Genomic DNA, 18,007 nt, shown 5'->3' with positions numbered 1-18,007 from the left:
GTTACCTACAGTTCACGACCATGTTGTAGTTCACTTCCTCAAAGCTGACAGGGTTGCTGACTTTACAGGAGTATTCTCCACTGTGTGTTCTTTTCAGAGTGATAATGGACAACACTCTGCCCTCTTCATTGTCCAGAGGAGAGCCATCCTTCCTCCACTCTCTGGTAGAGACAGAGCCAGCAGCCACGTCACAGGTTAGATTCACTGAGTTCCCCTCAACTGGTAGGTTTGGTGATGCTGTGATTGAAGCACCTGATATAACCTCTGTTGGTGAAAGATGAATAATGTGTGAATGATATGAAAAAGAGGAAAGTAAACAGCGAAAGGTTCATGCTTACACTGCAAACCTGTTCTCAAGAGACAAAAATGTTAGAGCTGCTTATCACGCCATTACTTCTTCCATGATTATCTATACAACTACAGAAAATGTGCACAGCCAAATTCTATAGTCTTAATTTAACTCAGAGAGTGTAAAACAATCACTGTGTCAGTGTTTAGTAGCCTATTGCAGTGCGATCCAACGGCAGATTAATGTCTCTTAATTAAAATGTGTTTACCATGAATACGATATAAGTCCACTTGAACAGCGCCCTCATGTGGTATTCACAGCATGTTACGTTTTTCTGAAAGCTTCGAAGCTCACGACTTGTGACGTGTCTTGTGACGTTTTCACAACATGGCGGACGCCATGGATGGACGTGGATGGAAAGTAAATATATTGACATAGCTGTATAGAGCTTTCCATAGGTTGAGGCCACGTCTTGTCATAGACGCTGGTTTAGCTGGCTCAGCCTGGCTGGGGGCGTGGTCAGGGTGGGGTAAAAACCCCCGTTCTATCCATTCAGCAAAGTTAGAATTTAGCTGATAGCCCAGCCCAGGCAGACACGATCGGGGATTTAACCACCGCAGTAAACGCACATCTGAGCAGACGTCTTGTGTTCTGCTCTAGAACCCCCAAACCTGTAGTTTAGAGCCGCAGCACCGTCTTTTGGTGAGTCAGCCCATGAGATATATGGATGGTTTTACCCCACCCGCGCGCCAGCCGTTTAACATTTTGTGGGCGTTCCCAGACATGCGGACTGTCTCTATAGTAATTTTATGTCTGAGGAACATGTTGTGATACTCTCACCAGTCTCACCTTTTTTCCTCTGTCATTATGCCTTTGCATTTCCTGCATCAACGTAGTTAGCCGCTTGCTAGCTATTGTTAGCTATATTGTTATATTGTTTTCAGATGTGACCACTTGAACAAAGCATGTCGTGTAGCCTACACGACTTCTGGTCTCATAAATACGAGTTCATGACTTCCATTTGAAGGCAGCATGAATGTCAGTTGATTGGTCATTTGATATGAACAGCTGATACATTATGTTATGTGATGACAGCTGCACTATTGGTCAGCCCAGTTGTCACTCAGAGCTAGTTTACCTGGTGAATGAAGAATATGGGCCCTTCAGCTGAACTCGTGTTTACCGTGAATGCAACATTTAAGTCCACTTGAACGGCCCCCTCATGTGGTATTCATGACATGTTACGTGACATTTTTCTGACAGCTTCGAGCTCATGACGTGACGTGTCTTGTTTGTGATATTTTCACAAAATGGCAGACGCCATGGACGTGAATGTAAAGTAAATATATTGTCATTTTAGCCATTTAGAGCTTCTCGTATATGTCTGAGGAACATGTTGATATTCTCAACAGTGGCCTAGATAGACGATACAATGCTAAATTGATATTATTATTGATCAGTTAAACAATAGTCAATACCCATCAGAGTGAATTTAATGGAATTTAGCACTTTCAATACTGCAGTTTTGAAGTCATGGTCATATTTTTTATTTATTTTTATTTTTAAACTTATCATTGTTTGCTATTTTGATATTTAGGGAGCAAAAATAAGCAAAAATAAGGAAGAGGCTTTTGTTTGTTTGTTCTTCCCCCTCAAACATCTCGAAAATTAAAAAAAAGTAATTTTCTTATTCTCCTTTTTTTAACTGAACGGAAGCCACACAGACTCAAAGAGACACCTACAGTACACCTACTGTACATTTTGAGCCATATCACTACTGTAAAAATCCATTTAATCCCACTTACCCAGCACAGTGACAAGTGAGGGCTGAGATCTTTGATATCTCAGGGTTTTACTGTTATGGGCCTGACAGCTGTAGTTACCACTCTGATTCATCTGAATGTTGTTCAGTGTGAGCTCTGATCCAGTAGGAGAGAGCTGGACTTCATTGTGAGTCCAGTAAAACAGGGCAGCAGGTCTGGAGTCAGCTGTGCAGGACAGGGTGATGTTTGACCCATCCTCATAGAAGTCTTTTGACGGAGATAGTGTCAAATCTGTATTTTCTGGGCCAACTGCAATGTGGGGCACGCGGGTCGCAGACAGCAGCGAAGAGAAAAGTCACCAATAAATAATGTTAGTTTGAGAAAAATGTATGTGCTTTAACAACAAAGCTCAGCACTGGCACATGGCATGCAGCTTGGCTCAATGTGAAGGTTCATAACCGGTCATAAATGATCATTCATAGTTCTTAACTGAGTAGCATAAGATGCCAGTCAAAGGCAGAACTGTATCATAGTATCATCTCCAGTTATCAGCTATTCAGCATCAACAAAAACAAAGCAAACTGAAGAGCAAAGAGAACATACTGTAGGAAATTTAATAAATTAAATAAATTAAATGAAGCTGGGAATCTGAAGCTCTATTGTGTTTGCATGCATATTATGCAGTAAGACAAGAGGGTAAGCGTGCAGGTTAGCAACTCACAGCTGATGGAGAAGGATACTGGGGCACTTTCTGCATTACTGACAGGATTTGACACTTGACATGTGAACGGGCCATCATCATAGCGGGTCACATTGACTATAGTGAGAGTGGAGTTTCCATCACCAATCAGAACTCCCTCACTGGCTGAAACCTCAGAGCTGTCATTCAACCAGAGGTAAGAGAGGGAGGAGCCAGAGGAGGAGCAGGACAGACTGACAGAGCTATTGAACTCTATCAAGTCTGTGGTGTTGGGAGTTAGCACTACATTGGAGACTGGCACTGTGGGGGAAAACACAATGGTTTGTACTTGGCAACACCTCACATGGTGATACAACAGATATGTACAGTAGTGATTTGGAATAATGATCATTATACCATGATGAGTATTCATGAGTGGAATTTGAAGGTTTGTATCAGCTCCTCATTTAAATAAGGTAAAGCAGCATTTAACCCATCTGTGTTTGCTTTAAGTGGCTATGCACTGTAGGCTACTGTGGACCAAAATGCAATTCATATTATCGGAAATATCTTTTATCATAGCTAATTTGACACAATGTTGACTTCAGGACTTATCACACTGGTAGGATGAAAGATATTACATGCCAGCACATGTGGTTAGGAAATACCATGTAATCATTCTTAACACACACATGACTGGAGACTGCCAATTTGACTGGCAGACAGAATGAAGACTTCTTTAAAAGACAAGTATTGCTTGTCATGTTTCCTAAGATTGTATGAACATTCAAATTACATTTTAGCTTGCATTTTTTTCTTGAATACTTTCATCAAACACAATCAGAATCTCCTTGCTATTGGACTTAAATTCTGCTATGAAACTCATAAAATAATATTTTCTCTTCAACACTGACACAGTGATGCAACAACATATCTACTCACGGTATATCTGGATGAGACTGGAGTCTCCTGTCATCACGGTTCCTCCACCAGCTGGTATGATGGTAACTTTGTATACTCCACTGTCATTAAGAGTCAGATTCCTGAGCTCCAGAGATGCAGTAGATCTATCAAAGGTGATCCTGCCTACATAGCCTGGTTGAATGTTGTCTGGACTACCTATAGTTGAGGTTATTATAGTAGCTTCAGTTGTAGTGCCATTAGCAGTAAACAACCAGAACACTGACACAAATGGAGTATCTGGTGTAGGCACTGATGTGGTGAACTTCACACTCCCTCCTACTGCTGCGTTCAGAAGATCTGGTGTCACAGTCACAGTGTCTCCATGGCTTAAACCTGGAGGAGACAGGTTTAGGAAAGGCTGCATGAGAGCAATGTGAAATGGGCCATTGGAGACTATATTATTAATGACAAGCTATGAAAAAGCCTTAATCTAAAAACTACTAAACCCCAAAACTCTCTCAAGCCAGACTGGTTCTTCTAATTCTGCGAATGCATCATAGACAGTCTGTACTTCAAGCTGGTAAAACTTGGCCAAAGCCGAAAAAGAAACTCAGGGAAAATAGATGATAAATGATAGATGGATCTCCAGGATGTCCTGCCTAAAGGTAGGTGATTGGAGAAATTTGAGCAGATGCCCCGCGTCTGACAATGACACCACATCATAAAGAAGTCGGCAATATTTTGCCAACAGTTTGTTTTTGGGTTGGGTAAAGATTTCATTACAACAAAGACACTTCCTACAGGCACGGTGGTGCTGTGGCAGCGCTGTCGCCTCACAGCAAGAAGGTCCTGGGTTAGATTCCCGCCTGGGACACTGTGGGCGCTGAGGGTGTGTCCTCATCCCCATGTCCTCAGTGCCTACTGCCCAGGTGGGCTCGTCAAAAGGGGCTTTCTGTGTGGAGTTTGCATGTTCTCCCTGTGCTCCCCTGGGGTTTCATCCAGAAATGAACACCATGCTAAAAAGGTGCAAAAAAAAAAAAAAAAAACTTCCTGCAATGCTTTGTGTTTTCAAATTAAATTTAAACTGAACTCATGGGCAAACAAATGAATTAACAGTATATGTATGTAGCCCAATGAAATTAAGATTAGGACAAGTATTGAAATGCAAGATGCGTTTCAAGTCTGTCCTAGAACTCTATAGTCAGTTCCATCTGTTTTAACTGCACATTCAGTAGCCTATTGTGTGGTAACAAGCAACATTTAGAATACTGAAAAACAATGAAAGATCTCATCGAAACTCTTTCAAAGGAAGATCGTGGCTCCTCTCCTGCTTTTCAGTTTTGTCCATTGAGCATTGGACTTGGTAATGGGTGGGATATTTTTGCAAAGCTGTAGCCTATTACAGTATGTCCCCTTGATAGAATAATAGCATAATAATTGTTTTTACACATTTCCAAAATGCCAAACACCAAATACAATTCAGTAAAAGGAAAGTAAATAAGTAAGTAAGTACTGTAAGTAGGCTAAAACATAAGTCAGTAAAAGTCAGTAAGTCAATAATAATACAATTATGCCTTAAAAAAAGGAGCTGGCTATTTATAGGCTGTACAGGCATATGGCATATCGATGTTTGTCCCCCTTCCTTCTGGTGATCAGACAGGTAATCTTAAGCTAAACCTCTAGAGTGCAACTTTAACCAATAGATCGTTGAGGGGGAAAAACCTAAACTGAAAATAGAAGACATTAAAGGTCTCCAACTATAATTGAAGATTCTCACCTGCAATAGTCAGAAGTAAGGAGAGAACATAATGCAAATGTATTGAATCCATCGCGAGACTTGCACTACTGATAACTACCACACTTGAGGACAGACTGCAATGAATGTGATTCTAGTGAACTGTTTCACTGATGTCAAAGCAAAGAGGAACTACCCACGTGTGGCAGGATGACTGCATGTTGAGATGATACAGCCTCAAAAGCTGCACTCTGTCGCCCTCCTGCGGTGCAACAGTGTTTGTGCAGGTATAGTCCGGGTTATTATCACTTACTGTAGGCTATATTACAATTAAAGGTAATTATTACTAATTAGGAAATTGTAATGGCTGTCTTATTGAGGCTATCTAGAAATTCAAACAGGGAAGGGGGAAAGTAATTTCACGCATATATTCAAAAGCTTTTTTGCTCAAAATTAGACAGTTTTACAGTAATATGTACAGAAAGAATTATGCCTTTATACAGTAATTTGTCAATTCAGTTGCTGTAGACCTGTTTATAATAGAGATACCAATTGATTGGCTCTCCCCCCTCTCCTCTTCTCTCTCTCCTCCTCAGGTGTCCTTCAATTTGGCCTGATGTACACCCCCGCCGCCACAGCCCTGGATCCGGTCATCATCCTCCATACCGGCCCCCCCCCCCCCCCTCTTCTCTTTCTCCTCCTCAGGTGTCCTTCATTGGCCTGACGTACACCCCCGCCGCTGCAGCCCTAGGTCCGGTCGTCATCGTCCCAGCTACCTGTCGTCACTCTAGGCCATCTACCCACTACTACTTCTCCTGTCTGACACCCTGACACCGCAGGCTCATCATCACCACCGACCCCTATCCTCATCATCCTGGTCACCTGTCGTCACTCCGGCCCACCTACCCACTACTCCTTCACCTGCCTGCCCAGGGGAAGGGGGGGGGGGGGGGACGTCCCCCCCCCCCCCCTTCCCCTGGCCTCATCATCACCTCCGACCCCTATCCTCCCCTCCTCTCCTCTTAATCGATGTCACCAATGCGGACTCATGGATTCCTCAGATCATCCTCATGGAACTCCCAATCTTTTTACCCCTTTTTCACGTAGCTAATTAGCTAGTATTCTCTGAACCTACAAACACTTAAAGTGTAACTTACCCCCAAAACACTTTTTTTCAGCTTTTAAACAATATATATGACTTTGGGGGTGGTGTGTAAAAAATTCTGGTCAAAATTTCCACATTTGAGACCAAACTGTTGCCATTCTACCATTTGTATCATTTTTCAGCAGCATAACTTGCATAAGTGCCCTCTATGGGTGGAACACTGCTTGTTTTTTTGCCCTCAAATGAATGGGAGATTTGATACGTCGTGACGTCACGATGAACCAAAGACTATGGGATTTCAAGATAGTTACTCCCCTACTCCCCCTGTACCCTTTCCGCTCCTCACAACTCCAAGCCTATTCCCATGATGTCACTTGACCTGTTAATCACCTGTTAATTGATTACAATCGCGTGGTATTTTCCTACCAACTCCTATGTAACACAATACTATCAATAAACGCCACTATAATCATAAAAGGAAGGAAATGGCATTGTGTTCCTGTAAATCATTCCCAACCTTTTTCATACTAAGGAGCCCTATGATGAGATTTGGTCTCTCAGATGCAAATCTGATTTATTTTTTATTTTTTATGTAGCCTAGATATTATTTTGTCCAGAATTCCATATATATTAGGTTGAGAGACAACATAGAATGCTGGAATCCTCTCAAGGACCACTGGTGGTCTTCTGTGCCGCTTTTCGCTGGGGACACGGAGCTGCTGCTGCACTGACGCTCTGCCCGCCTGTCTGTGACTGACTATGGGATTTCAAGATAGTTACTCCCCTACTCCCCCTGTACCCTTTCCCGGCTCCTCACAACTCAAGCCTATTGGAGGGAGGGAGGGGTTATTGTGTGTTTGCAGCTGCAGCTCCGAGCCCCAGCACCAAAGTGAGCCTCCCCTGAGCGACTTTCATCCCCGCCGTCATTTCCGCAAACAAATCTCATCGCAGTTTAGCGCACATGTAAAATATAACGCTATACTACAACGTGACAACGTGACAAAGCTGCTCTAAACACATCGGCTACTATAATATATTTCCCTGCATCTCATACTGAGATTAAATCGGTATTAAGTTTCGACAGACTGAATGGATTGAGCCGAGGAGGAGGAGGAGGGAGCTCTGCAGCAGTTCTGCCCTGCAGGCCACCAGCGTTTGCTAGTTGTTGATATTTATAAAGATATTGCAGCTCTCATATAAATTATTTTCGAGGCGGTGGGCAAACTGTAATGGCGTTGATTTCCGGAGAAAAATTCCTGAGCTGAGCACAGCCAAAGAGTATAGTATAGACAAGAGTATACGTCATTTCTTGGTTTTTCCCATAGGTTTTTTCAAATCACCGTTTTGTTACATATCTGGGGGGTAAGTCCCCCTTTAAAGACTATACGAACACTTAAAGACTATATTTTCTATTTCTTTTTGGACTCTACTTTTTACATTTTCAACTCTCTTCCCTGATCTTAGGATCATTTAAAGACTATAAGGCCCTATTCTCCCACAGGCCTTCGGCGCTAAAACGGGCCTTAAACGCAAAAAAACGTGCCTTGCGCCTGTTTTGGGACGATATCAATATGGCTTTACGCTGCCAAATGCGCTTTAGGCCGAATGGGCGTGGCGCAGTCCCAGAATGGGCGAGAGTGGGCGTGTCGGCGCTAAATACCGGCGTACTGCTATCTTCCGACATGGCGTTAATTTAGCGCCTTGCGCTTTTGAAAAGCAGGCCTATTCAGTGCGCCAGTGCTCTTCTGCCTCTCCCCTGTCACCCTTCTCTGTCTCTCTCTGAAACCAGGCCTATTCAGTGCGCCAGTGCTCTTCTGCCTCTTCTCTGTCACCCTTCTCTCTCTCTCTCTGACTCCCTCGCTTAGACAGGCACAACACACTTCCCATATAGGAAAAATAAGTTGTAAGTTGTCTGGCCTGTCCCAGCATGCATTGTGCTTCTCCATTTCGCTACTAAATAGCAACCAAATGAGGCGAAATAGATATAAAAGGTCGATCTAAAATAATGTGTAATGGTAACACAGCCTGCAATTGTAGAACATTTCAATATTGGACCAAATAAAACATCGAAATTAAAACACCACCCTAAGTGAAACATATATGTCCTCCTGGGGCTATATATATCCCTTGTCGATTTAACGTGATTTAGATAAGTGACAGCGGAACGCGCTTCCTACTGTCATCTGCTATAGCCTACTGTGATGTCCGCTCCAATAACTTGGCCCTACTTCACATTTAGTTTTACAATAAAAACACATTTATGCAATGACTTTACATAATGTAGGGTATATTTATGTGCATCATTCTACCTGCAGCAGGGGAGAGAAAACGATATCTTTCTGGACAAACTTTCACCAATATAAAATTAATCTCATCATATAGGGATAGGCTATATTTTTCTAGCTGATGCCTCTAGAACATTATTTTCACTTTGATCTTGCTATAGTGTAGCGTTTTTACATGCTTGCAGTATTTAAACTGCAGTTATATTGGTTTGAGAAGCATCATAATATGGAATAATAGCCGATATATGGAGACAGACGGGATGAAGGGAGGTGGGGGGGGGGGGGGGGGATCAGAGGCTTGGGTTTCGTCTGGTTTTGCTGGACCACTGGAATGGAGCTTAAAAGGCAAGCATGCGATTCGTTTATTGCACTTATCCAATGAACTGACGGTGCATAATTTTACGCTTAAAAGGCGTGGTTGTAATGGTTGAGGCTGCGTCTAGCGCCAAGACCAAGATATCAAGTGCGCTGGTCCACGGCCACTGATTTGCGCTGCGCCAGGCGCTCGGCCTAGAAACAGCGCCGATGCAACGATAGGGGGCTACATTTTCGTATTCCTTTATTCCTGTTAATTCATACTGTGAGTAAAACCCTTAATATTGTAACTGATGAATTCAAGCTTCTGCATCATATGAAATTAAACTAAATATTCAAACCCATTGCCCATCACAACAAACTACAGCCTGTCTGTACAGCGCTTTATCACTTGAGCTATATAGCGTGTAACGTGTTATTAATTAACCCGGTCACTGTTAAACATTGTTTTCTAGGTGGTAAGAGTTTGAGGAAGTGCGAGTTTGAGAGTTTATTTGAGTAAATAATACCAACATAATACAGGTATACCTGCCTGCCACCAGTCTGCTTTTATATCATCACTTCTCTCCCAATTCATAGAGTTTCAGTCATCGTAAGTTGAGTCAAATATTAATAAATCACTGAATACTGTGTCATGTTAAAACATTGTGTTGAGTGTTGCAATGTTTCTTTTGACATTATAATACATTATACATTATAATACTTTGTTCTATGAAAGTCTTTTATGTAAATATTGAAAAAAAATACTATTGTTATAGTGATGGTACATGTAGGTGGACTCAAGGGAGATAAAGGGGACACATCATACACTACTTCCTTGTACTGCCTTTATACTGAACTGGGAGTGAAAGGTGTAAGGACCGACATCTACATTGAGGACAATTTGCTGTACTCTTTGTAACATAGTGCTGCATGAGAGAAATGGAAACAGCTGTGGGACTCTTGATCATCCTCGGAGTGATGTCAGGTGAGCGGTTATCATTTCATACAGCAGATAGGACATGACAATCTGACAACATGTGAGTGCTATTAGACTTATTGTCCAGTTATGATTTCCCTGTCTTGTTTTTAGGATTAGTGTCTGTTTAGGATATGGGCAGACTCAGGGTTTCTAGATGTCCTCATGTTATTTGGAAATATTTTCTCATTAACTCATTGAGTGCCAGCCACTTTTGGAGAACGGACGCTCCCAGTGCCAGAGTTTCAGAGCGTTTTCAGTGATTTCTCGAGGCCCACAGAATATTGTGTGATATTACTATGTAAACACTGAACACGCACAAAGAACGATGAGACTCTATTCTATCATCTGCAAAAAAAAGTTTATTGATCCCATTTTCCGTTCTTTAGTTATGAGCCGGAGAAGATAGCTTGATTCATCCAAAAAAAGCAATTTTTTTCTAGAAGCTGAGATAATTGGCCTTTTGTGAAATTAATCATTTCAAGCACATCACTGACTCTGAAGCTAATCTTTTCTAATGTAGTCACACCTCAAAAATAATTTCCTTCAATAAAACAGTTTAGGCCAGGGAATTTTGTTTGGCAGAATAATATTTTTAGCTACAACCAGCAGCGCTGGCCCCTGCGTGCGCTGCTGGTTGCAGCTTCTTGCTGGTTTTGATTTGCTGCTGGTGGGTATCGGATATTCTGGCTTGCGTTTGTCAATCCTGTCCTGCTGCCTGGGTCTGTCTGGGTGTTGCGTGCTGCTCTGCGTGCCCCGCCCCGCCCCGCCTCGCCTCGCCTCGCCTCAACTGCACACTCCTCCTCCTGTCTGTGGTGGCTCTCTGCTGAGTTTGCTGTGCGCACAGTGAAGGGTGCGGAACAGCCAGGCTTTTTTACAGCGTTCCGCGTGTGTTTGTCACCGGCAACGATGCTTCCAGTTGAGAATAATAACAACTCCACGGTGTGGATGTGCAGATGTGCTGTCGCAACCGACACGGAGCGGCTCAATTGTGGGAGCAGATTGGCTGCTGCAGGCACAGCTGCAGTAACGTGCTTCAGCATATCGATGCATACGGATGCGATGCGATTTCCGTTTCCATAACGACTTCTTCTTTGTTTTTTCCTTGCCTTTCTGTTATGTGGAGAGCACTGTCGCCACCTAAGGGTTCTGTAAAATAGGTTATAGACCTCCAATAGCTACAATAGTTGTACCAGAGATGTATCAGGGATTGATCCACGTCCCACCGTCAAAAAACGCAATTGACGACAACCGTCGTCATTGGCACTCTACGTCAGTATTTGAATTGACGACAGCTGTCGTCATTGGCATTCAATGAGTTAAGTGCAGTTGCAAGTTTGTGACATCCTGCCATAAATAGGTAGACAACACACATTCTGGCATTTTATAATAAATCGCATTTGAATAAGTAATGGTGTGTTTGTATGTAACACAGAAGATATATCGCCAGAGAGCTGAAATCCCATTCAAATACACTGACAATTAATTAGACGCACAAATGCACTGTGGGGCTACATAATCTGTACTTGATATCTTAAGGTTTAGCTTTAGTTACAGCTTAGAGACAACTTGCTGACTTTTAAACTTGCTCTTTTCTACTTTATATCTAGCATATATTTATATCTAAAACATATGGGTCCCTATCGTTGCATCGGCGCTGTTTCTAGGCCGAGCGCCTGGCGCAGCGCAAATCAGTGGGCGTGGACCAGCGCACTTGATATCTTGGTCTTGGCGCTAGACGCAGCCTCAACCATTACAACCACGCCTTTTAAGCGTAAAATTATGCACCGTCAGTTCATTGGATAAGTGCAATAAACGAATGCTTGCCTTTTAAGCTCCATTCCAGTGGTCCAGCAAAACCAGACGAAACCCAAGCCTCTGATCCCCCCCCCCCCCACCTCCCTTCATCCCGTCTGTCTCCATATATCGGCTATTATTCCATATTATGATGCTTCTCAAACCAATATAACTGCAGTTGAAATACTGCAAGCATGTAAAAACGCTACACTATAGCAAGATCAAAGTGAAAATAATGTTCTAAACGCATCAGCTAGAAAAATATAGCCTATTAGATTGGTGAAAGTTTGTCCAGAAAGATATAATTTTCTCTCGCCTGCTGCAGGAAGGATGATGCACATAAATAGCCTACATTATGTAAAGTCATTGCATAAATGTGTTTTTATTGTAAAACTAAATGTGGAGTAGGGCCAAGTTATTGGAGCGGACATCACAGTATAGCAGATGACAGTAGAAGCTTCCGAAGCCGTTCCGCTGTCACTTATCTAAATCACGTTAAATCGACAAGGGATATTTATAGCCCCAGTAGGACATATATGTTTCACATAGGGTGGTGTTTTCATTTCGATGTTTTATTTGGTCCAATATTGAAATGTTCTACAATTGGAGGTTGTCTTACCATTACACATTATTTAGATCCTCCCTTAATATAGGTTTTCGGCTCATTTAGTTGCTATTTAGTAGCGAAATGGAGAGGCACAATGCATGTTGGGACATTCACATTGCAGTGAAGTTACAGCTTATTTTTTCTATGGGACTCTGAGCGAGGGAGTCAGAGACAGTCGGTATTGTGCCTGTCAGACTGAGGAGAGAGGGAGAGAGGTGACACAGAGAAGGGTGAAAGAGGAGAGAGCCAGAGAGGAGGGAGAGTGCCAGAGGGGAGCGCTCCGCGCAACTGGCCCACTGAATAGGCCTGCTTTTCAAAGGCGCAAGGTGCTAAATTAACGCCAGGTCGGAAGATAGCAGTACGCCGGTATTTAGCGCCGACACACCCACTTTGGCCCATTCTGGGACTGCGCCACGCCCATTCGGCCTAAAGCGCATTTGGCAGCGTAAAGCCATATTGATATCGTCCCAAAACAGGCGCAAGGCACGTTTTTTTTGCGTTTAAGGCCCGTTTTAGCGCCGAAGGCTTGTGGGAGAATAGGGCCCATGGTGTATAATCACATAATGTCGTAGTAGTAATTGATTTTGGTCCATTTGTCAGTTTCACATATGCACTGCAGTAATAATGTACGTTATACATAAAAGGACTGAAAAGGTGTAGGCTGAAGCCGTAGCTTCACATGTGTATGGAAAAGCCCTATTACATTGTTCTCTACCCTAGAGTACTACCCATGTACTGTACCTGTCTCCTCCAGGTTTAAGCCATGGAATCACTGTGACACCAGATCTTCCGGATGCAGCAGTAGGAGGGAGTGTGAAGTTCACCACAACAGTGCCTCCACCAGGAACTCCATTTCTGTTAGTGTCCTGGGTGTTTATTGCTGATGGCACTACAGTTGTTGCTCCTATAATAAGCTCAACTAGTTCAGAGACCATTGGACCAGGCTATGAAGGCAGGATCACCTTTGATAGATCTACTGCATCTCTGGAGCTCAAGAATCTGGCTCTTACTGACAGTGGAGTATACAGAGTTAACATCCAACCAGATGTTGGAGCGTTTATGACAGCAGACTCCAGTCCCATCCAGATACACGGTGAGTAGATATGTTGTTGCATCACTGTGTCAGTGTTGAAGAGAAAATATTATATTATGAGTTTCATACCAGAATTTAAGTAAATTAAGTAACTTTTTTAATTTGGGAGATTTTTGAGGGGGAAGAACAAACAAACAAAAGCCTCTTCCTTATTTTCACTTCTTTTTGCTCCCTAAATATCAAAATAGCAAACGATGATAAGTAAAACAAAAAACAAAACAAAATATGACCATGACTTCAAAACTGCAGTATTGAAAGTGCTAAATTCCATTAAATTCACTCTGATGGGTATTGACTATTGTTACAGTTCGGGCCTCAAATGTGTTTAACTGATCAATAATAATATCAATTTAGCATTGTATCGTCTATCTAGGCCACTGTTGAGAATATCAACATGTTCCTCAGACATATACAATTACTATGAGAAGCTCTAAATGGCTAAAATGACAATATATTTACTTTACATTCGCGTCCATGGCATCTGCCATTTTGTGAAATTGTCACAAACAAGACACGTCACAAGTCGTGAGCTCGAAGCAGTCAGAAAAATTCCACGTAACATGTCATGAATACCACATGAGGGGGCCTTTCAAGTGGACTTAAATGTTGTATTCACGGTAAACACGAGTTCACCTGAAGGGCCCATATTCTTCATTCACCAGGCAAACTAGCTCTGAGTGACAACTGGGCTGACCAATAGTGCAGCTGTCATCACATAACATAATGTATCAGCTGTTCATATCAAATGACCAATCAACTGGCATTCATTGATATTTATTGGGGACTACGGATGTAAATTAGCATTAGCTAACTCCGGCATATTTACATGTTTTCGTATATAGAGGCTTCTGTATTTCTGAACATGTCCATTAATGTGCATTGTCCCGTCACAATAAACCAATAAAGTAAGTAAAGTAAAGTATGCTGCCTTCAAATAGAAGTCATCAACTCGTATTTATGAGGCCGGAAGTCGTGTGCACGACATGCTTGGCATTCAAGTGGTCACATCGTGAACATGCACAGTTCACCAGAAGCCACCCAGTCTAACAATATAGCTAACAATATAGCTAACAATATAGCTAACAATATAGCTAACAATAGCAAGCGGCTAACTACGTTGATGCAGGAAATGCAAAGGCATAATGACAGAGGAAAAAAGGTGAGACTGTTGAGAGTATCAACATGTTCCTCAGACATATATAGAAATATATAGAAATATATTGACAGTTATGTCAATATATTCAGTTTTCATCCACGTCCATCCATGGCGTCCGCCATGTTGTGAAAACGTCACAAGACACGTCACAAGTCGTGAGCTTCGAAGCTTTCAGAAAAACGTAACATGTTGTGAATCATGAGGGGGCTGTTCAAGTGGACTTATGTCATATTCATGGTAAACACATTTTAAGAGACATTAATCTGCCGTTGGATCGCACTGCAACACTAAACACTGTTTTACACTCTCCGAGTTAAATTAAGACTATAGAATTTGGCTGTGCACATTTTCTGTAGTTGTATAGATAATCATCAAAGAAGTAATGGCGTGATAAGCAGCTCTAACATTTTTTTCCCTTGAGAACAGGTTTGCAGTGTAAGCATGAACCTTTCGCTGTTTACTTTCCTCTTTTTCATATCATTCACACATTATTCATCTTTCACCAACAGAGAGAATATCAGGTGCTTCAATCACAGCATCAACAAACCTACCAGTTGAGGGGAACTCAGTGAATCTAACCTGTGACGTGGCTGCTGGCTCTGTCTCTACCAGAGAGTGGAGGAAGGATGGCTCTCTTCTGGACAATCAAGAGGGCAGAGTGTTGTCCATTATCACTCTGAAGAGAACAGACAGTGGAAAATACTTCTGTAAAGTCAGCAACCCTGTCAGCTCTGAGGAAGTGAATTACACATTGGTCGTGAACTGTAGGTAACTTGTCAAAGAAAAATACAAGTCAAATTTCAAAGTATGCTAAATCATCAAAGTAATTATATTTGAGTGAAAATCAATATGATTCCAAATTCCCAAATTAACAGATTACCTATTTTTGCACGGTCCATGTTAAAACGTTGATGGATCACTGTCAGCCTAAGTTTGGGGGTTTTAACTAAACTAGAATATCAAGTTATTGAGCCAAGCTGCATGCCATATATTGATCCAGTATGATCAGATCCCATTGATCAGCTCATGCACAATGACCTGGAAGGTACTGATACTACTCATTCTACCTTTAGACCGTTGCTAAGGAACACCAGGCCTTATCCCAGCCTATCTATACTTTGTATATGCCTCTGTGTGGACACAGGGGTTTTTAAATGATCTAACACATCATGTAACACAACATTTTTATATTTTTGTATTGGTAAATAACCTATATGTTGTACTTTTCTTATTTATTTAACAGTGTATCTCATTAATTATATTGCTTTGATTACAATATTACAAATATGTGTGTGTTTCAGATGGACCAGAGAGTGTTAAAATCATGGGTCCACCTTCAAATCAAATAGAAGTGGGACAGACCTTAGAGTTAACCTGCTCTGCTGACTCCATACCGACTGCTAAACACACCTGGATGCTGAACGAGACAGAGATAGAAGGAAATTCTGCTGTGTTCACTAAACCAGTGACTGAGTTTTCAGACAGTGGAAGTTACACCTGTCAAGCCATGAATGGTGTTACTGGGAAAACATCAACATCTGGCATCTATAGCTTGTCTGTAAAAGGTAAAGTTAAGTTGTTTGGTGACTGCAAAAGTGAATTTGTGTGGGCATGTTTGATCTTTCAAGCTAGTGTTAATTTTAGACTATATTGATACTCCGGTATCGATAGCATGATAGACCTATATATCTCTAAATAATACAGGCCTCCACAAGCTTTTCCCTGATTATGACTTGTTTGGACAGTCAGGGCAGCCGTGTGTTTTAAAGGTTAATTTGATATTTGATACCAACAGAACATTATTTATTTGTATTGAATAGCTGGTACTGGAGAACCTTCGTGGTGCACTACACTGCTTAAGTGCCCTTGAGCAAAGCATTGAACTGTGTCAGAGGCTCTGACCTCTTGTATAAATGTAATCATAACATTCTTGTAATAAATGTTGCACTGCCATACAAACTGCTCAATAGCTGTTTGATTGATCTTTGAGATATGGTCAGGCAAGGGTGACTTGGACCCAAAGGTTAGGTTACGCTGCCACCACAGCACCTGATACAGTATTTAGCACGTCATGTAACAGACTGGACTAAACTGTCTGTGGTGTCTAGTTTATTATGCAGGGCTTCTGTGATACTCAAATCGTGACTCAGGGCAAATCATTATTATTGTATTTATGTTGCAAATGGTATGTGAAAAGACAAGTTCTAATTCCTTTTTCCTAATGTTGTAATGTTCTTTTATCCTCTTCTCGTGTGTTTTATTTCATACCTCCCCAGAGAAAGGCTCCATCATTGTACGCTCCAAGGGTCTTTCACCTGGAGCCATCGCTGGGATAACGATTGCAGTTCTCATAGTTGTCTTTGGGCTTGTTGGTGGCGGAGGGTACTACTATATGTATAAAAATGGGTAAGTCGTAAAATTGTTTCATATAGTATCAGCTACTACAGCTAGCAATTTCATATATATAAATATATATATAAATAAATATATATATATATATATATATATATATATATATATATATATATATATATATATATATATATATATATATTCAACTGCAAAAAATGTATGTTCAACAATTGGTCACTTGCCTATTTGCTCCATATTTGCTTTCAGCATATAACTCTAATCCTGACTCTAGTTCTAAACCTATTTCAATCAGGAGAGGCCAGTTGGTAGGATTAGACAAACTTTATTTAGCAATCGGCATGCATGGCAAATACTTTGGCGCTTTACTCCATTGGCCAGTGGCGCTGCTCTTGAGGCAAGAGGAGGGCACCTGCATAGGCTAGAAGATCCCCCCCCGTGGGGGATCAGGAGTCAAGACTCGTTGGTGGCGGACTGGGGAGGTGGGTGGGGCAAATGGGGAGGTGGGTGGGGCAAAACAACGCTTCGGAGGCCGGCTTCAAGGGAGATGGACTGCCGTGAGCTGCTGCTGCTATGATCGGCCAGAGAGAGAGAGGTGACGTAGAACCCTTGCTATATATATGAGGATTAACTGACGTCATATTTGACGTCATAGCAGACGTCATACTAGGACTTTTTTTTTTTTTTTTTATATATTTTATTTTACTTTTTCAGAACATAAAGAAAACAAAACAAGAACAGGAAAAAAGAAAAGAAAAAACATATATACATACATTCAACATTACAATGCTACAAAATGTCAAAATGTGCTTACAAATCGATAAAAAAAAATATATATATATATATATATACTGTGCAAAGGATCCCAAAGAAACTCAAATACCGCTTTTAGCCTGATCAAAATAGGTCAGGAACGGGTCCCAAATAACGGAAAATTTCCTTAGAGAATTTG

General features: G+C 41.6%; 1 protein-coding gene across 1 annotated transcript; it reads right to left on the bottom strand.

The window, feature by feature from the left end:
• Position 1: 1 nt before the first annotated feature.
• On the bottom strand, positions 2–17,010 carry LOC310798885 (cell adhesion molecule CEACAM2-like; the record flags this gene model as incomplete). The annotated part of the gene is made up of 6 exons (XM_083661447.1): positions 2–264; positions 2,173–2,361; positions 2,774–3,052; positions 3,674–4,027; positions 15,265–15,361; positions 16,954–17,010. 6 exons carry the CDS (start codon positions 17,008–17,010, stop codon positions 2–4), a joined length of 1,239 nt encoding a protein of 412 aa, XP_083517573.1.
• Between the last annotated feature and the right edge of the window lie 997 nt (positions 17,011–18,007).

This window comes from Poromitra crassiceps (genome assembly GCF_964638095.1).
Source record: "Poromitra crassiceps genome assembly, chromosome: 26".
In the NCBI taxonomy this organism is placed as follows: Eukaryota; Metazoa; Chordata; class Actinopteri; order Beryciformes; family Melamphaidae; genus Poromitra; species Poromitra crassiceps.
This window is presented reverse-complemented; position numbering and strand designations above follow the sequence as displayed.